The 14,370-nt window shown below is 38.5% G+C and overlaps 1 protein-coding gene across 21 annotated transcripts in view; it reads left to right on the forward strand.

The window, feature by feature from the left end:
- Positions 1–14,370, forward strand: part of LOC126336830 (protein phtf) — a 191,086-nt gene that overhangs the window by 116,136 nt on the left and 60,580 nt on the right. For all 21 annotated transcript variants that reach the window (XR_007565007.1, XR_007565011.1, XR_007565010.1 and 18 more), the window contains 3 exons: positions 2,262–2,763; positions 5,200–5,445; positions 7,185–7,230. Coding sequence is in view for 9 of the 21 variants with exons in the window: in XM_050000896.1 (XP_049856853.1) it covers positions 2,262–2,763; positions 5,200–5,445; positions 7,185–7,230 (794 nt within the window). In the remaining 12 variants the exon portion in view is untranslated. The remainder of the gene's footprint in view (positions 1–2,261; positions 2,764–5,199; positions 5,446–7,184; positions 7,231–14,370) is intronic.

Here is a 14,370-nt window from a genome sequence, read left to right on the forward strand (position 1 = left end):
CTTGTGTGTGTTAGTAAACACAATTGAATTGAACTTAGTGTGATATATTTTATAAGGAATCTCTCTCCAAGTAAGAGTCCACTCTTTATCATATCATCTTATTATTGTACTTTGTATTTCCTTAACAGTTGAAAATGCACTGTAAACATTTTAGCACTTGGCTTTGCTTTAGGTGATTCCATTTGTTTTCTGAATTTTTACATGTATGCTGTCCCACCTTAACTTTGTTTCCCTTTTGCATTGAATTTATCACCAATACCTTCGTGAACTTTCAATTGAGAACCAAGAAATTTGTCTGATATTAAAATATGTAGCTCTGAAAAATCCCCTCTATCACAATTAAGATTTTTAGGCCTGTGGGTCCTGGACAATTTAAAATGCCAAACACACATCAGCAAAACTAACAGAAAGCTGAATCAAGTTGCAACACTTCATGTAACTTTGTATACTGCACAAGCCCAGGTATTGTTTGCAATGTTTACTGTGTGCAGTTTCATTATATAATAAAGTATGCTGTCATACTCTGGGGAGGCTGCCCGCATATCTCAGACATTCGCTTCGAGCTGTGAGAGTAATGAATAGTGCAAAGTCAATTGACAGCTGCAGGCCTCTCTTCCTAAAGTCAGTCTCTTATGTATTAGAAATGTGCAAGTTCGAATAAAACATCATCACAAAATTTAGCAAAAATGTATGTCTCCATGACCACGGTACAAAGCAGAAAATGTGCCTCTAAGTGCAAAGAATACATACTTCTGCCTACAAAAATTCACCATTTAACTAATGTATTCAATTTTATAACAGTCTGCCATCAGAAATAAATACAAAAATTAGCCTCCGTTTAATAGGAATTTGAAAACCTACTTTCTTGATCATTGATTTTACACTGTGTCTGAATTTTTCTCCATGTGTGTGTAATTAAATATAAAATTGATTGCAGGAATGGTTTTTGCAAAAGAAATAAACACTAATGTAAAATATGTGTACAAAAAGTTATGTGTTTATACCATCTGCAGCAATACTAAGTGTGCTGTGCTGTATTTTACCAGTGGGGCGGGGGGAGCACCCTCACAGTTGTCTTGTCCAGCATCGTTATGTGCATGTTCTATCCAAGTGTGATTCAAAAGACAAATAAGTAAAATGAATATTATTCGTTCATGTCCCAGTTGATTGTCCTAGGGCAAAGAACAATTTCAATGCTTCATTCTCTGCTGTTCAATTATTTTTCCTCCAGAAATTTTTGCTCTCTCTCTGTATATTCTATCCTGGCCTCCCCTCAGACCACTTCATTCCAGTCTCATCCTTCCTTTAGGGTTTGATACATTCTTCCTAAATAGTTGCTGTGGTCAGAACCACCCCAGTGATAATGACCACCACCACCACCTTTCCCTCTACTTACATCCATCTCATCTGGCTTTTGAAATACAGTTCTACTACTATTTATATCTTTCATTATGTAAGTGTTGTGGATAAGTAATAGTACCTATATTGAGATAGAATAGGATGCAAATCCCAAATATTAAATTAGTCATGTACTCCTTTAAAGAAGCTACCTTCTTCTTTTTTAAAACTGTGTCATGTGGTCCTAATAAAATGTGAACGGGGACAACACTCTCTTTGTAACTCATTTGGAAAATCATTACAGCCTCTCATAACAAAATAAAATATTGTACCTTATTCAGAGCTTAGTAATAATTTTTACTTAAAATCAGCATGTTTATGTATCCACATGTGCTAGTTCAGTATAGAACCCTAATTGAAAATTTGTTGCTCAAGTACAACAAGAGCTTGTACAATGATGGGATTTAATGGTGTTTCTTGAAGGTGTCAATTGTTAAACAGAATTCTTGCTTATTGTTGTGGCTAGTTCATAGTATCTCGCATGTCTAATTCACTTGTTCAAATGTCATGTAATTGTTCGATTATATTCAATATTGTATCAAATACTAGTATCACGTGCCCAGATCTAAAAATAAATCTGCATGCGACTTCAATTGCCAAAGCTTCATCTGTAATTCTAAGACGACCTGTACATTGCTCTATTGCACAATGTAAAAGTGTTGACCTCCGCAGTGATGGTTTAGTCTGTGGATGTAAGATGACCATGTAAATTTTAAATCAAGAGTTTGGGGGAAAATTGTTGTATAATCAGGTCAACACCGTATATAAGAGGCAGACAAAACGCTTCTTTCCTCCAAACACTTCTCATATACCTGTATATATTTTGGATTCACATGCATCAAATGGTATTGTCATTATTCCAGGCAAGGACACACAGACAGGGAAGCCCAGAACCATTGCAAAGTGACACCTTTGGATGATGATGGTTTTGAGAGCTTAACAGGTAATGGCTCAAGTGAGAATGGTGAAGAGGCTGTCGAAGAAGGCGATGATGTAGAAGAAAATAAACAAAGTCCGAGTTTAAATAAAAAAGGTGAAAATAGTTTTGCCAGCAGCTTAAGCAATAGTGATTCAAAGACAGAGTTGAGTCAACAGTCTGCACTCAGTTGTGTGTCTAGCGAAAAAAATTCACAGGACTCAATTTGTGATGTTACACCAGAAACATTGCCTGAACAGTCATACTGTCATCTATCAGATACTCCTGAAGCAGCTGTCCCACTTTGCACAGAGGATCTGAGGAAGGAGAAACAATTCAGGAACAGTTGGTCACCAGAGATTATCACATGTCATAGCTATGTTCCTGACGGTAATCATGCTGACAATGAAACAGATGGCTCCGATACTGAAATAAGGACTCCTGTTCAGGTAAGAACAAATAATCTTTCAACTGTAGTTGTCATTATAATTATTATTATTCAAAAATAAATATGTATTGTTCAGTTTCAATGGAATAAGTTAATTGCTTATGTCTCAGGTAATGGGGGCAATTCTTCTGGAAAACTGTAACTCTCAGAGAATTACATTTTACGTGGAAAAATCTCAGGGAATTCTGCAGTTTTAACCTAGCACTGAAATTTAATTTATTGAGTTTTATATTCACAAATTTTAAAATACTGGATGTCTCGAAGTACCGGGTGATCAAAAAGTCAGTATAAATTTGAAAACTTAATAAACCACGGAATTATGTAGATAGAGAAGTAAAAATTGACACACATGCTTGGAATGACATGGGGTTTTATTAGAACGAAACAAATTGCTAGATGCGTGAAAGATCTCTTGCGCGCGTCGTTTGGTGATGATCGTGTGCTCAGCCGCCACTTTCGTCATGCTTGGCCTCTCACGTCCCCTGACCTCAGTCCGTGCGTTACCTGAAGTCGCAAGTGCATCGTGATCGACTGACATCTCTAGGGATGCTGAAAGACAACATCCGACGCCAATGCCTCACCGTAACTCTGAACATGCTTTACAGTGCCATTCACAACATTATTCCTAGACTAGAGCTATTGTTGAGGAATGATGGTGGACATATTGAGCATTTCCTGTAAAGATCATCATCTTTGCTTTGTCTTACTTTGTTATGCTAATTATTGCTATTCTGATCAGATGAAGCACCATCTGTCAGAAATTTTTGAACTTTTGTATTCGTTTGGTTCTAATAAAACCCCATGTCATTCCTTTTTTTTTTTTTAAATAATAGGTGGAGCCCCTCCACGCCCACACCGGCATGATGGCCAACACATAAGGTCTACTGCCATCTCTACATAAGGGTTAGTATTCACTAAAGTGAGGTGTCGCAGGATGTGGGTACTGCGATGTTTGCGTACGTCTGGTTAGGATTAACCATTAATACGCGCTCATCTGGAGATAGATTGGTCGAAATCGGACGAAGGGTAGCGGTTTTAAGGGCAGAGGGAAAAAAGTGCCAGGGCAAGAGCCAAGGGAAAAAACCTCTGCGATAGTTAGGTTGGGTGGTAAGAGCAGTAGCGGTTTTCTTGCTGTCTGCGATAGGTTGGGCAAGGATAGGCTTTGTTAGTAGTGGGTATCATGCTTGTCGATACCTTGGCGTTGTGTGTTGTGCTGCTCGGCAGCTGGCGCTGGGTGCTGGTCCGGAGTCCTCGTTCAGCGTCAGCAACCTGTAACAGTTAGGTTTGTTATCGATCTTGTGTCCGATAGGTCATATACCGGGGACACAGTGTGAGGGAATGTTGGCAGTTTGTTTGTGCGCCTGTGGGTGAGCTCGGTCGGTGTCCCTGCTGTGGCCTGTTGATCGGCTCTAGTAGCAGCTGGTAGTTGCCAGTCAGTGTTGCTGATGTGCAGGGGCTTACCGACGTTTGTCGCTGTTTGCGTATGTTAGTTTACCACAGGTGGCTATGCACTAGCTACCAGTGTCTTTGGCCGCTTGTGTTTCCACCTGTGGCTGCATGTGTGTGAATTTGTGCCTCTCTATCTACATTATTCCGTGATTTGTTCAGTTTTCAAATTTATACTGACTTTTTGATCACCCGGTATGTTAATTATATGAATATTAATCCATATCCATATAAATTATTGATGTTTAAAAAACGATTAAACTGCTGTTTATGACTGGTGTATAGCTCTGCTGAGAGGAAAGAAAAATTGTGTGCTGTCCCCTCCCCCCTCTTGCTCACCATTAATTTATCAGGAGCTTCTTGACAACATCTTCCTCCTCGCACCTAGAATTCTCAGTTGTTTTTTTCCCCCTCCTCCAAGTTTGAGTAGTCACCCTGTGGTGACTTAATGGCATAGCTGTCTTGGATTGCAAATCTGTCTCCCAGTTTAGACGCTTACAGTTTCCCCTAAATCGTATAAGAAATATGTGAGGATGGTTTCTTGAAAACACTTTATCTTATTTCTTGTCCTGACCATACTGGTGTGTAGTCCCTGACTTTTCAAAAGTGCATTGAACTTGTAATATTTCTTGTTTCTCAGTGACTACTAAAAGTTGTGTAACCTTTTTGTTGGGCACTTTGTTTGGGCTGAGGATATAGTGCTTTTGGTATTTGAATGTAACATTTGTGAAAAAAGGTACATCCACATGCACGTCTTTGTTTACACTTTCTTCATTGGTACAATATTTTGTCTAGATATTGTGTAATGATCTGTAATTTTGTGAGAACTGTGGACAGCAAAGTACATGAATGTGAAACAGTGTGTTGTAAGGAAAATAGTAACAAATAAATACATTTTTCTGCATTCTTTTAAATATATGTAGTTTGTATCATCCCAACTCTTCCTGATAGCAATATGTTTTTAATGTTAACAGTTTTGTATTACTTACAGAGAGTTGCAAAAGTACGTTCTGGAGCAGAGAGCAGCTACAACAGCAGTTGTGATAGTGAAGGTCAAGCCACTGAAGGTGGAAGCTGTTGTCCATTGTTGACAGAGATTACTACTTCGGCGGGGGAATGGATGGGTGTAACGACAAATAGTGAGGAGTGTAGTTACAGCTCAGAGCTGGATGAGACGGACAGCCAGCATGGCAGCACAGAGCTGAATGATCACCCTTTTGCTTGGGAGATAGGTTTGGTAAGTGCGTGTGTGGGGGGGGGATTGCATGTGTACATATATTTTAGAAAAACTATCACTTCTTAAGTTTAGTTATCTGAATGCCTTATTCTACAAATTCTGTTTAGTTATAACACTTTTTCCATCAGTCCAATTGATTTCAGTACTACATACAGTGGCAGTAAAATAAGTAGCTGGTGTTGTCAAAAAAATAACGAAAGCCTTACACATTTACAAAGGCAACGGCCTTGCCGCAGTGGATACACCGGTTCCCATGAGATCACCAAAGTTGGGTGTGGTCGGCAATTGGGTGGATGACCATCCAGGCCGCCATGCGCTGTTGCCATTTATCGGGGTGCACTCAGCCTCGTGATGCCAATTGAGGATCTACTCGACCAAATAGTTGCAGCTTCGGTCAAGAATACCATCATAATGACCGGGAGAGCGGTGTGCTGACCCCACGCCCCTCCTATTGGCATCCTCCACTGAGGTTGACACGGCGGTCGGATGGTCCCGGTAGGCCACTCGTGGCCTGAAGATGGAGTGCTTTAAGCATTTACAAAACAGCAAACTAAAATGTTATATAAATCTGTTTATTACATTCTGGCATAGCCCTCTGAAGGAAATAGTCTGTTATGCTACACAGATCTACATCTTCTCTTAGAACTGCCACACACTCTCAGGAACTTCAATACCAAGTTTTTTTGAGTGTATCCTGATGTTCATGAAGTTTGTGGCTGTTATTCCACAGATAGAAACTATTCTCACCAGAACCCACTCCATTTAACTACCTCATTCATTGCTCTTGTTTCTTCTAATCTATTTTTACTTCTCACTCTGTCCCTTTTATATTCTTTCTGTGAGAGGAAGCTGCTATAGTGCTTACTGGTGTATTGTCATTGATGTACAACTCTAATAGCCTTTTCCTTCATTTTCACCCCACTTTCTCCTTCCAAGCGTTAAGGTCTGAATGGCCTCCTGCATACCCCCTACCAAGAAACCATACCCAGTCTCCCCCAATGCATCCCTCATTCCTCCCTGACTGAGCATGTTGTTCCAGTAGCTATATTTTATATATTGAGCACTTTATTGGCGATACTGGAAGTTTGCTTTTTATAAATGAGTCCTTGTAAACATTTATCAAAAATTTCTTTTTAATTTGCAAATTGCTCCGTATTTATTTGTAAAGTAGGCTTTTCCTTAAAGTACTGTTAAGTTAAAATGAGAGAAAATACCATTGTTTTTATGGCAGTTTCTCTGGAACCGGCAAAACTTATTTATTTAATGTGAGAATTTTCTAAATTGGGTTCATTAACTCAGTATTTTACTGAAACAATATACTGCAAAGAAATTATGCACAAAATGGGAATTGAATTTACTACAGTCTTGTTTCCATTCCATTCTTGTTTCAGGCACATCTTTTATCTAATGTTTGACGTGATTTATTTTATAGTTTCACATACATATTTTGTTTTTTGTTTTATTTGACTGGAATTGTATGAAGGGAAAGTGAACTGTATATGATGATAACAAGTGTAATGACAAAATTGATTATAATCAACATGCACTACCACCTGATTCATGCAGTTCCCTTTCATACACGCTTATACCTTCTTTATCTTAAGTGATTTCAGTTCATTTTCTTGTTTGTTTAGCTGATTAGAAGGGGGTGAGACATAATGCTTTAAGAGAATAGTATTTTTTAAAAAATATTGTGTGCTTTCAACTTGATAACTTGTGTTTTTTTCTTTCTTTTTCAGTCCCCAAATGTTATTCTTAGCCCAAGTTGTGCTACATCTGATAAAGGTAAGAGCATTTTAGCCATTACTATTTTGTAGTATTTATACTTTTCCCCAATCTGTTCCGGAACTGTTCTGTTAGGCAGAAAATGTAATTTTCCTGCAAATTTTAATCTCTAAGGCAATAATTGCTATGTAAGAGTATACCTGGATGAGAATAAAAAAGTGATTGACAGTGAAGCACCGTTGTGTGGATGGGATGATGTTGGGGTTCGCAGGTGTGTTTGCGCACCATGTGACTAGCAGCAACAGCTGTCGTGTTCCATTCTTCTGATGCTCCCAGTTAACACGAAATATTGAGTTTGGTCTACAGGATCATTATATCATTGTCAATTAATGATCACACTCCTGATTATAAAATGTACCAGTTTCCTGTTCTTTAGATATTTCAACAAAGGCAACAGGTTGTGCAGTGTCTGTTACAATAATCAGTATGATTCAGGTTTAGTTCCTCTACCAATTTGTGAATTTCTGTCACCGCCAAGGTTTTATTATTTGTTGCAATGTAGTGTTGGATCTTCACCCAAATCATTTCAGTGGTATTAAAGTGATAGTGGTATAGTGGAAGCCTAATAATCAGTAACAGCTTTCTTTACCCCCCTTCTCTTGAACATACTGTTGAAACTGCAGCTTATTTTGTTTCACAAGTCCCATGACCTCTTTCTCATGCACGTCATCGCGAACTTACTAATGTTGATATTTTAATCATTCAGCAGTGTTTACACCAGAGTGAATGAAAGTGGATACTAATGAACAAGCATTCACAGACAGTTTTCAGTATCATTCATTTTTACTCTAATATGTACATAATGGTGTCCCTTGTGCATGTCACATTTATCTACGTACAGACTATGGAACAATATTAGCCAGTATATGCCATCCCATTACACCGCCAAGGGCTACCCTTTGTCTTTGCAGTTGTCTACAGGAACAGGCTGCAATCAGCACTGTGTGTGTGGGAACAGCTCACTATGAAGCAGGCTGTTCTGTGTGGATGTATGTACAGGTTCTTGGCAGCAGTGTACTGTGCACTGTAATTTGTGTCACTATTGTAATCGTGATATTAATTTACCTGTCTATCCGTTCTATGCCTTCAACATGGTATTCACACATGAGAAAATGGTTGATGTGGTATTACAGTATGGAGAATGTCACCAAAGTGGCACATGAGCAGCACAGATGTTTGCCCAGTGGTACCCTAATAGAAGTCTCCCGACCTGCCCTATCTTCATGAATATTGCAAAAAGGCTTCACATAACAGGACAGTTGACCCCACGAATGTGAATACGGAGCAGTGGCTTAACACATGAAGCACTAGATGTAGCTGTTCTGGCGGCCACTGCAATAAACCTTCGTGCAAGTGTTCAAGAAATGGAGAGACATATGGGAATCCCTCGAACAAGCATAATGCATATTGTCCACAGTGTACTGGTAGCTCTGGGGAGAACAATATTTATTCATATGGAATTACAAACAGTGCAATGGATATGAATTAGACTTTTATGCTTCTTGAAAGACATATATAAAAATGTACAGAAAAAAGTTCATTATTCAATGTAATTGTATTTGAAAACAATATCGATTTATTATGTGTATTATTCTTCAGTCTATGCTAAAAATAGTAGTAAGTGTGAAATAGTCGAACGATTTTATGTAATTACATACTCTATGGTCTCAATCTTGGATGACAGATGTGAGCCACATTGTAAGTGTACAGACATTGCATTTTGGTTGAATATGTGTGTTTATTTGCTCTTAAAACCATTATTTATGTATCTTTAGCATCTCTGAATGTTACGAAACTAATAACTTATTTTGTTAAGAATATCAGAAACACAACATGAACCTATGATTGATTGTTGTCAGCCATTTGCGTGACTGCAACGTCTTATCTGAATATTGCCGATATAAAACAGCACAGAGCCAGAAAAATAACTTATAAAGTTCGCATTTTAATTATATTATTTAACTACAGTGACACTGTAATTTATTTGCGAAATTAATAGCAATTTTCATAAAATTCTTTCGGTTGCTGCATGCGACAAATGCTGTAGTTACATATTGTTATGTATACTGTTGGTACATGGACTGGGAAACATATGGATGTTCGGTCACCGACAACGAAGACAAGGACATGGTTTACTCATGCATGCATTCTTTATTGAACTTTTTGACAGAACTACAGTGGACACAATGGTAACGAAATACCAATAACCAGCGACCAGAGTAAACAAAATTAATGGCTGTCAAAGAGCCATACAGAGGGATACTTGATATTTGTATGTAGTTGTACATCAATTACACAATGGTACATGCCACATACAGGCCATGTCACTGAACGCCTTTAGTGACTACATCATAATAGAACCGTTGCAGATGGTATAACACAAACATAAATGTACAATAGTACCAATTAAACAAACACATGTCTTATCTTTAATACGCAAAGTGTGTGCTGGTGTGCAATCACATGTGTGTCAGCCGAAACAATACAATTTATGTTTGAAGAAATCGCCATTTGCTTGCTGCTGTGCACACTTATCACGGATCGACTCACAGCTCTCAGCGTTTGTGGTGTTATTGCAACACTTGCAACGGTAATATGGGCTTTCATGTTGGCCATTGTTGTTGAGACCTGCTGATACACCATATTTGTCACGTATCCCCAGAGAAAAAAGTCCATGGGGGTTAGATCCAGTGACTGGTGGAAATCCCTGAATGGGATTGCCCCATCCAATCCATCGATGTGGGAATTGTTGGTTTAGTCGTGCCACATGGCATTGTGCACAAAGCATCCATCATGTTGATACCACATTATTTGATGCAAATGAAGGGGGTAGGTCTTTCATTCGTCCAGAGAAGGTGCGTTTCAGGAACCGCTCGTACTGTTGCTCAAATGCCAGTATTGAAATTTGGGCCAATGACGTGGTGTCCTACTCTACCACATCATACATTGACATTCCACTGACTATGTTCAGTCTTCCGAATTCGGTGTGGGTTGACTAGTGACCAGTGTAATTTGACTTTCCCATGGTTTGTAAACAAGTCCACGTCACTTATCAGTACCCTATGCATAAAGTCATGGCCATGCCTCAGAACCCACTGACAGTATTCTAGTCGATGGTGAACTTCGTTGCCATGGAGGCCTTGATGTAGACTCCACGTGGTACGTGTTGTATCTATGTCTGTTGTGTAGTTTTTAATATGTATGTAGTTGTGTTCCGTTCTGTACATCAGGTGGTTGTGTTCCGTTCTGTACATCAGGTGGAGTGCTTTAATTGTGTGTACAAGTGCAGTTCATTAACCTGAATGATTTCTTGGCACATATACGTATAGTTACACACCAGGCAATACCACACAGTATTTTGACAACACAACTTATCACACGCAAAATTATGCAGTTTTTTTTATGGGAATATTATTTGAAGGTTTAATGCCTGCAATTTGTGGCATGTAAAGAGCGGTGTGAAGGACAGTACTACCTCGTATGTTATCAAACCATCACAGATTCTTTCTGCATTGCAATTTCATTGAAATTAATATTGCTTTAATGTCATGGGTAGCTTAGAGAAATATTATTGTTTGGCCTATTTATCACTGGTCATTTCAGAGTAAGTTAATTTCTGTGAAATTACTTAGCTGAGATAAAAGATAGTTGCTTTGCAGCAACCAAAAGAATTTTATGAAAACAGCTATTAATTTTGCAAATAAATTACAGTGACACTGTAGTTAAATAATATAATTAAAATGCGAACTTTATAAGTTATTTTTCTGGCTCTGTGCTGTTTTATATCGGCAATATTCAAATAAGACATTGCAGTCATGGAAATGGCTGACAACAATCAATCATAAGTTCATGGTGTTTCTGATATTCTTAACAAAATAAGTTATTAGTTTCCTAACATTCAGAGTTGGTAAAGATACATAAATAATGTTTTTAAGAGCAAATAAACACACACATTCAACCAAAATGCAATGTCTGTACACTTTCATTGTGGCTCACATCTGTCATCCAAGATCGAGACCACAGAGTATGTAATTACATAAAATCGTTCGACTATTTCACACTTATTACTATTTTTAACATAGACTGAAGAATAATACATATAATACATCGATATTGTTTTCAAATACAGTTACATTGAATAATGAACGTTTTGTCTGTACATTTTTATATATGTCTTTCAAGAAGCATAAAAGCCTAATTCATATCCATTGCACTGTTTGTAATTCCATATGAATAAATATTGTTCTTCCCAGGGCTACCAGTACACTGCGGACAATATGCATTATGCTTGTTCAACGGATTCCCACCTTGACGATGGTCCATTTCTGTTGGAGTGCGCCCTTTTAACTGTGCTCAGGCAGACTTTTGCGCTGCCTGATACACTCTGCGCTTTTATCTGGCGACTCTTCCATAGCGGACATAGTTCTGCGTTTTATTCGGCAGGGGGATTTTATCGCTTAATGTAAGTGTGTGTGTGTGTTTGTGTTGATTCTGGCCTATGGCCTATGATTTGTCTGTGTTTCTCGGTGGTTGGCTTTTCCCTTTTTGTTTGTAGGGTCGGCCAATCACCGTCACACTCTGTGTGATTTTAGTTTGTCTTGTCTGGTCTTTGTCTACATTTCTCTTGTTCTGTGTCATCTGTCTTATCGTCTGTTGATCGTTTTTATTCTCTGTGGGTGTTTTTAGTATTTGGAAAAAGGGACCGATGACCGTAGCAGTCTGGTCCCTTTAACCCCCACAAACCAACCAACCAAGGGATTCCCATATGTCTCTCCATTTCGTGAATACTTGCACGAGGGTTTATTGCAGCGGCTGCCAGAACAGCTACCTCTAGTGCTTCATGTGTTTAACCGGTGCTCCGTATTCACATTCCTGGGGACAACTGTCCTGTTATGTGAAGCCTTTTTGCAATATTCATGAAGATAGGGCAGGTCGGGTGACTTCTATTAAGCGTATCTAGACATGTGCACATGATGTTTTGTCTTGCTTAACCCTTTTAGTGCCAGACGTTTTCTCAAAAGATCATGTTAAAAGTGCCATGCGATTTTACCGTATAATGCAGACCTCTGCCATACTTGCAATAAAATCTAAACTAATGCATAAAGGAATGTAATTTTTTTTTAATTTTTAGGGAATGCTGCTGGCTACAGTAATATGTGCAATACACATTGTCAAAGAACATATTTTCAGAGAAAAAAATTATTTTCATGATGAGGTTTACCGAAAAAAATTAAAACTTTGATTTCAGTTTACTCTGAGACCCATCAAATGATGATATACTCAAAAATTTCAGGTATATATAGAATCTCTGTAGTTTCCTTAACAAAAACACCATAAAGCAATACAAATTTTTTTTATTTCACTAAGGAAAAAATCAAAAAGAACATTACATTACAAAAAAAATTGTTTTGCTGTGAACGTGTTCTCAGCTCTTCAGTCATAAAACACTGACAAATGTGAGGTTGCAGCTATGACAACTACTTGCACACATGCTGACCAACACATGAAGGATGCAGTCCTTTCTTGCAACAAACACATACTGTTCGTGAACGCCGCTTCTCATCCTTCGTAGAACAAACACTACAGTAGCGTTCCTTTCTCCCTGGAAGAGTGTCTACACCATATATTGTTGGAGCAGGTACATTTGTGTCTATTGTACTTGTGGTTGCAGTCCTTGCCTGCAACCACTGTTTAGAAAGTTTGCAAATGACTGTGCTGTTAAACTTCAGCCGTGTCAGTGGTTTGTCGCTGGGGTTTAGGCTTTCCTTATACAAAACATATGCATTCAGCAACATCCTGGCAATTATGCTGAACACTACCTTCTTCCACATCTTGACAGTCCTCCTCTCATCTAAATAGCAGTATGCCATCATATGAGATGAGTCAATGCCACCCATATACTTATTATATTGAAAAATAACATCTGGTTTCTTGACCGACTGTCTATTGCAAATTGTCTTTTCTGATGATGTAGCAGAGGATGATGTACTCACAAGGAGGACTGGATTTCTCTGTGATTTCTTCTGTCTGAAGCCACAGAGAAGTATAAAAGATTTCTTGAAAAACTTTAGCTGACCTACAGCATAATTCAACAGAAGACCACGTGGCAGGAATTTTCTGTTTCATCTAATTGTTCCTGTTAGATAAGTACCAACTGAATACAGCTTTTCTGCCAGAGGAATAGATGTAAAAAAGTTATTGCAAAACACATGGTAACCTTTTTGCATGTAGCTCCCAAGAGCTAGTAGTTTCATGACGACTACATATCCCAGGCCATTCTCTTTTATTTCGTTTTTGTCATCCTCACTTTTTGCACCACGATATGCATAAAACCCTAGGCAGTAATTTACGACTGAATCACACAGCATACAAAATTTGACTCCCCATCTGTGAAGATGTTTTTTGGGAAGGTACTGGATTAGCTGTGAGTGCGCCTTTGTCCCAACAAGACTTTCATCTACACTCAGTTGCTGGTGTCAAGTGTAATAGCGACAGAAAACATTGTTGGCAATATCCACTAACACTTGAAATTTGGCTGTTGGATCATATAATGGGTGACCAGGAGGGTGAAGTTTCGAATTGTCTACAAAATGGAAAAACCGCAGCAACAACTGAAACCTGTTGCGTGAAAACCACGGTGTCAACAGGTTTGCATCAGTTGACCAATAACTAAAAATTGTCGGTTTTTTTATCAGTCCCATATTCAAAATTACTGCTATAAAAGCCCTCATTTCTGCTACAGTTGTTGGCTGCCACTGTTTGAGTCTCGTATTTGGCGATAAATGCGTTGACTGAATCACCTGGCGAGCGTATCTGCTAGTCTCTGTCACCATAATTGTAAAAAGCTGCAGCGAGAAGAACAAAATGGAAAAAAAACAATTGGTGTGGCGTTTGTTGGTATATGTTTAGGGTCTGGTACTTCTGCATACACAAAGCTTGGAGGAGGTGGATTATCTGATGCCTCATCCATTACTTCAAAAAAAGTATTTGCACTGCAATTTAGTTGTGTTTGGTCGTCGTCGTCATTTGCTGACGCACAATCATCACTTGAAGAAAAAAACGAAGAGTCCTCTTCTCCATTGGACATCTCATAATCCGATTCACTTCCTGCAAATCCATCTTCACTTCCACTACTTATCA

Source organism: Schistocerca gregaria, chromosome 2 (assembly GCF_023897955.1).
Source record: "Schistocerca gregaria isolate iqSchGreg1 chromosome 2, iqSchGreg1.2, whole genome shotgun sequence".
NCBI classification, from domain to species: domain Eukaryota; kingdom Metazoa; phylum Arthropoda; class Insecta; order Orthoptera; family Acrididae; genus Schistocerca; species Schistocerca gregaria.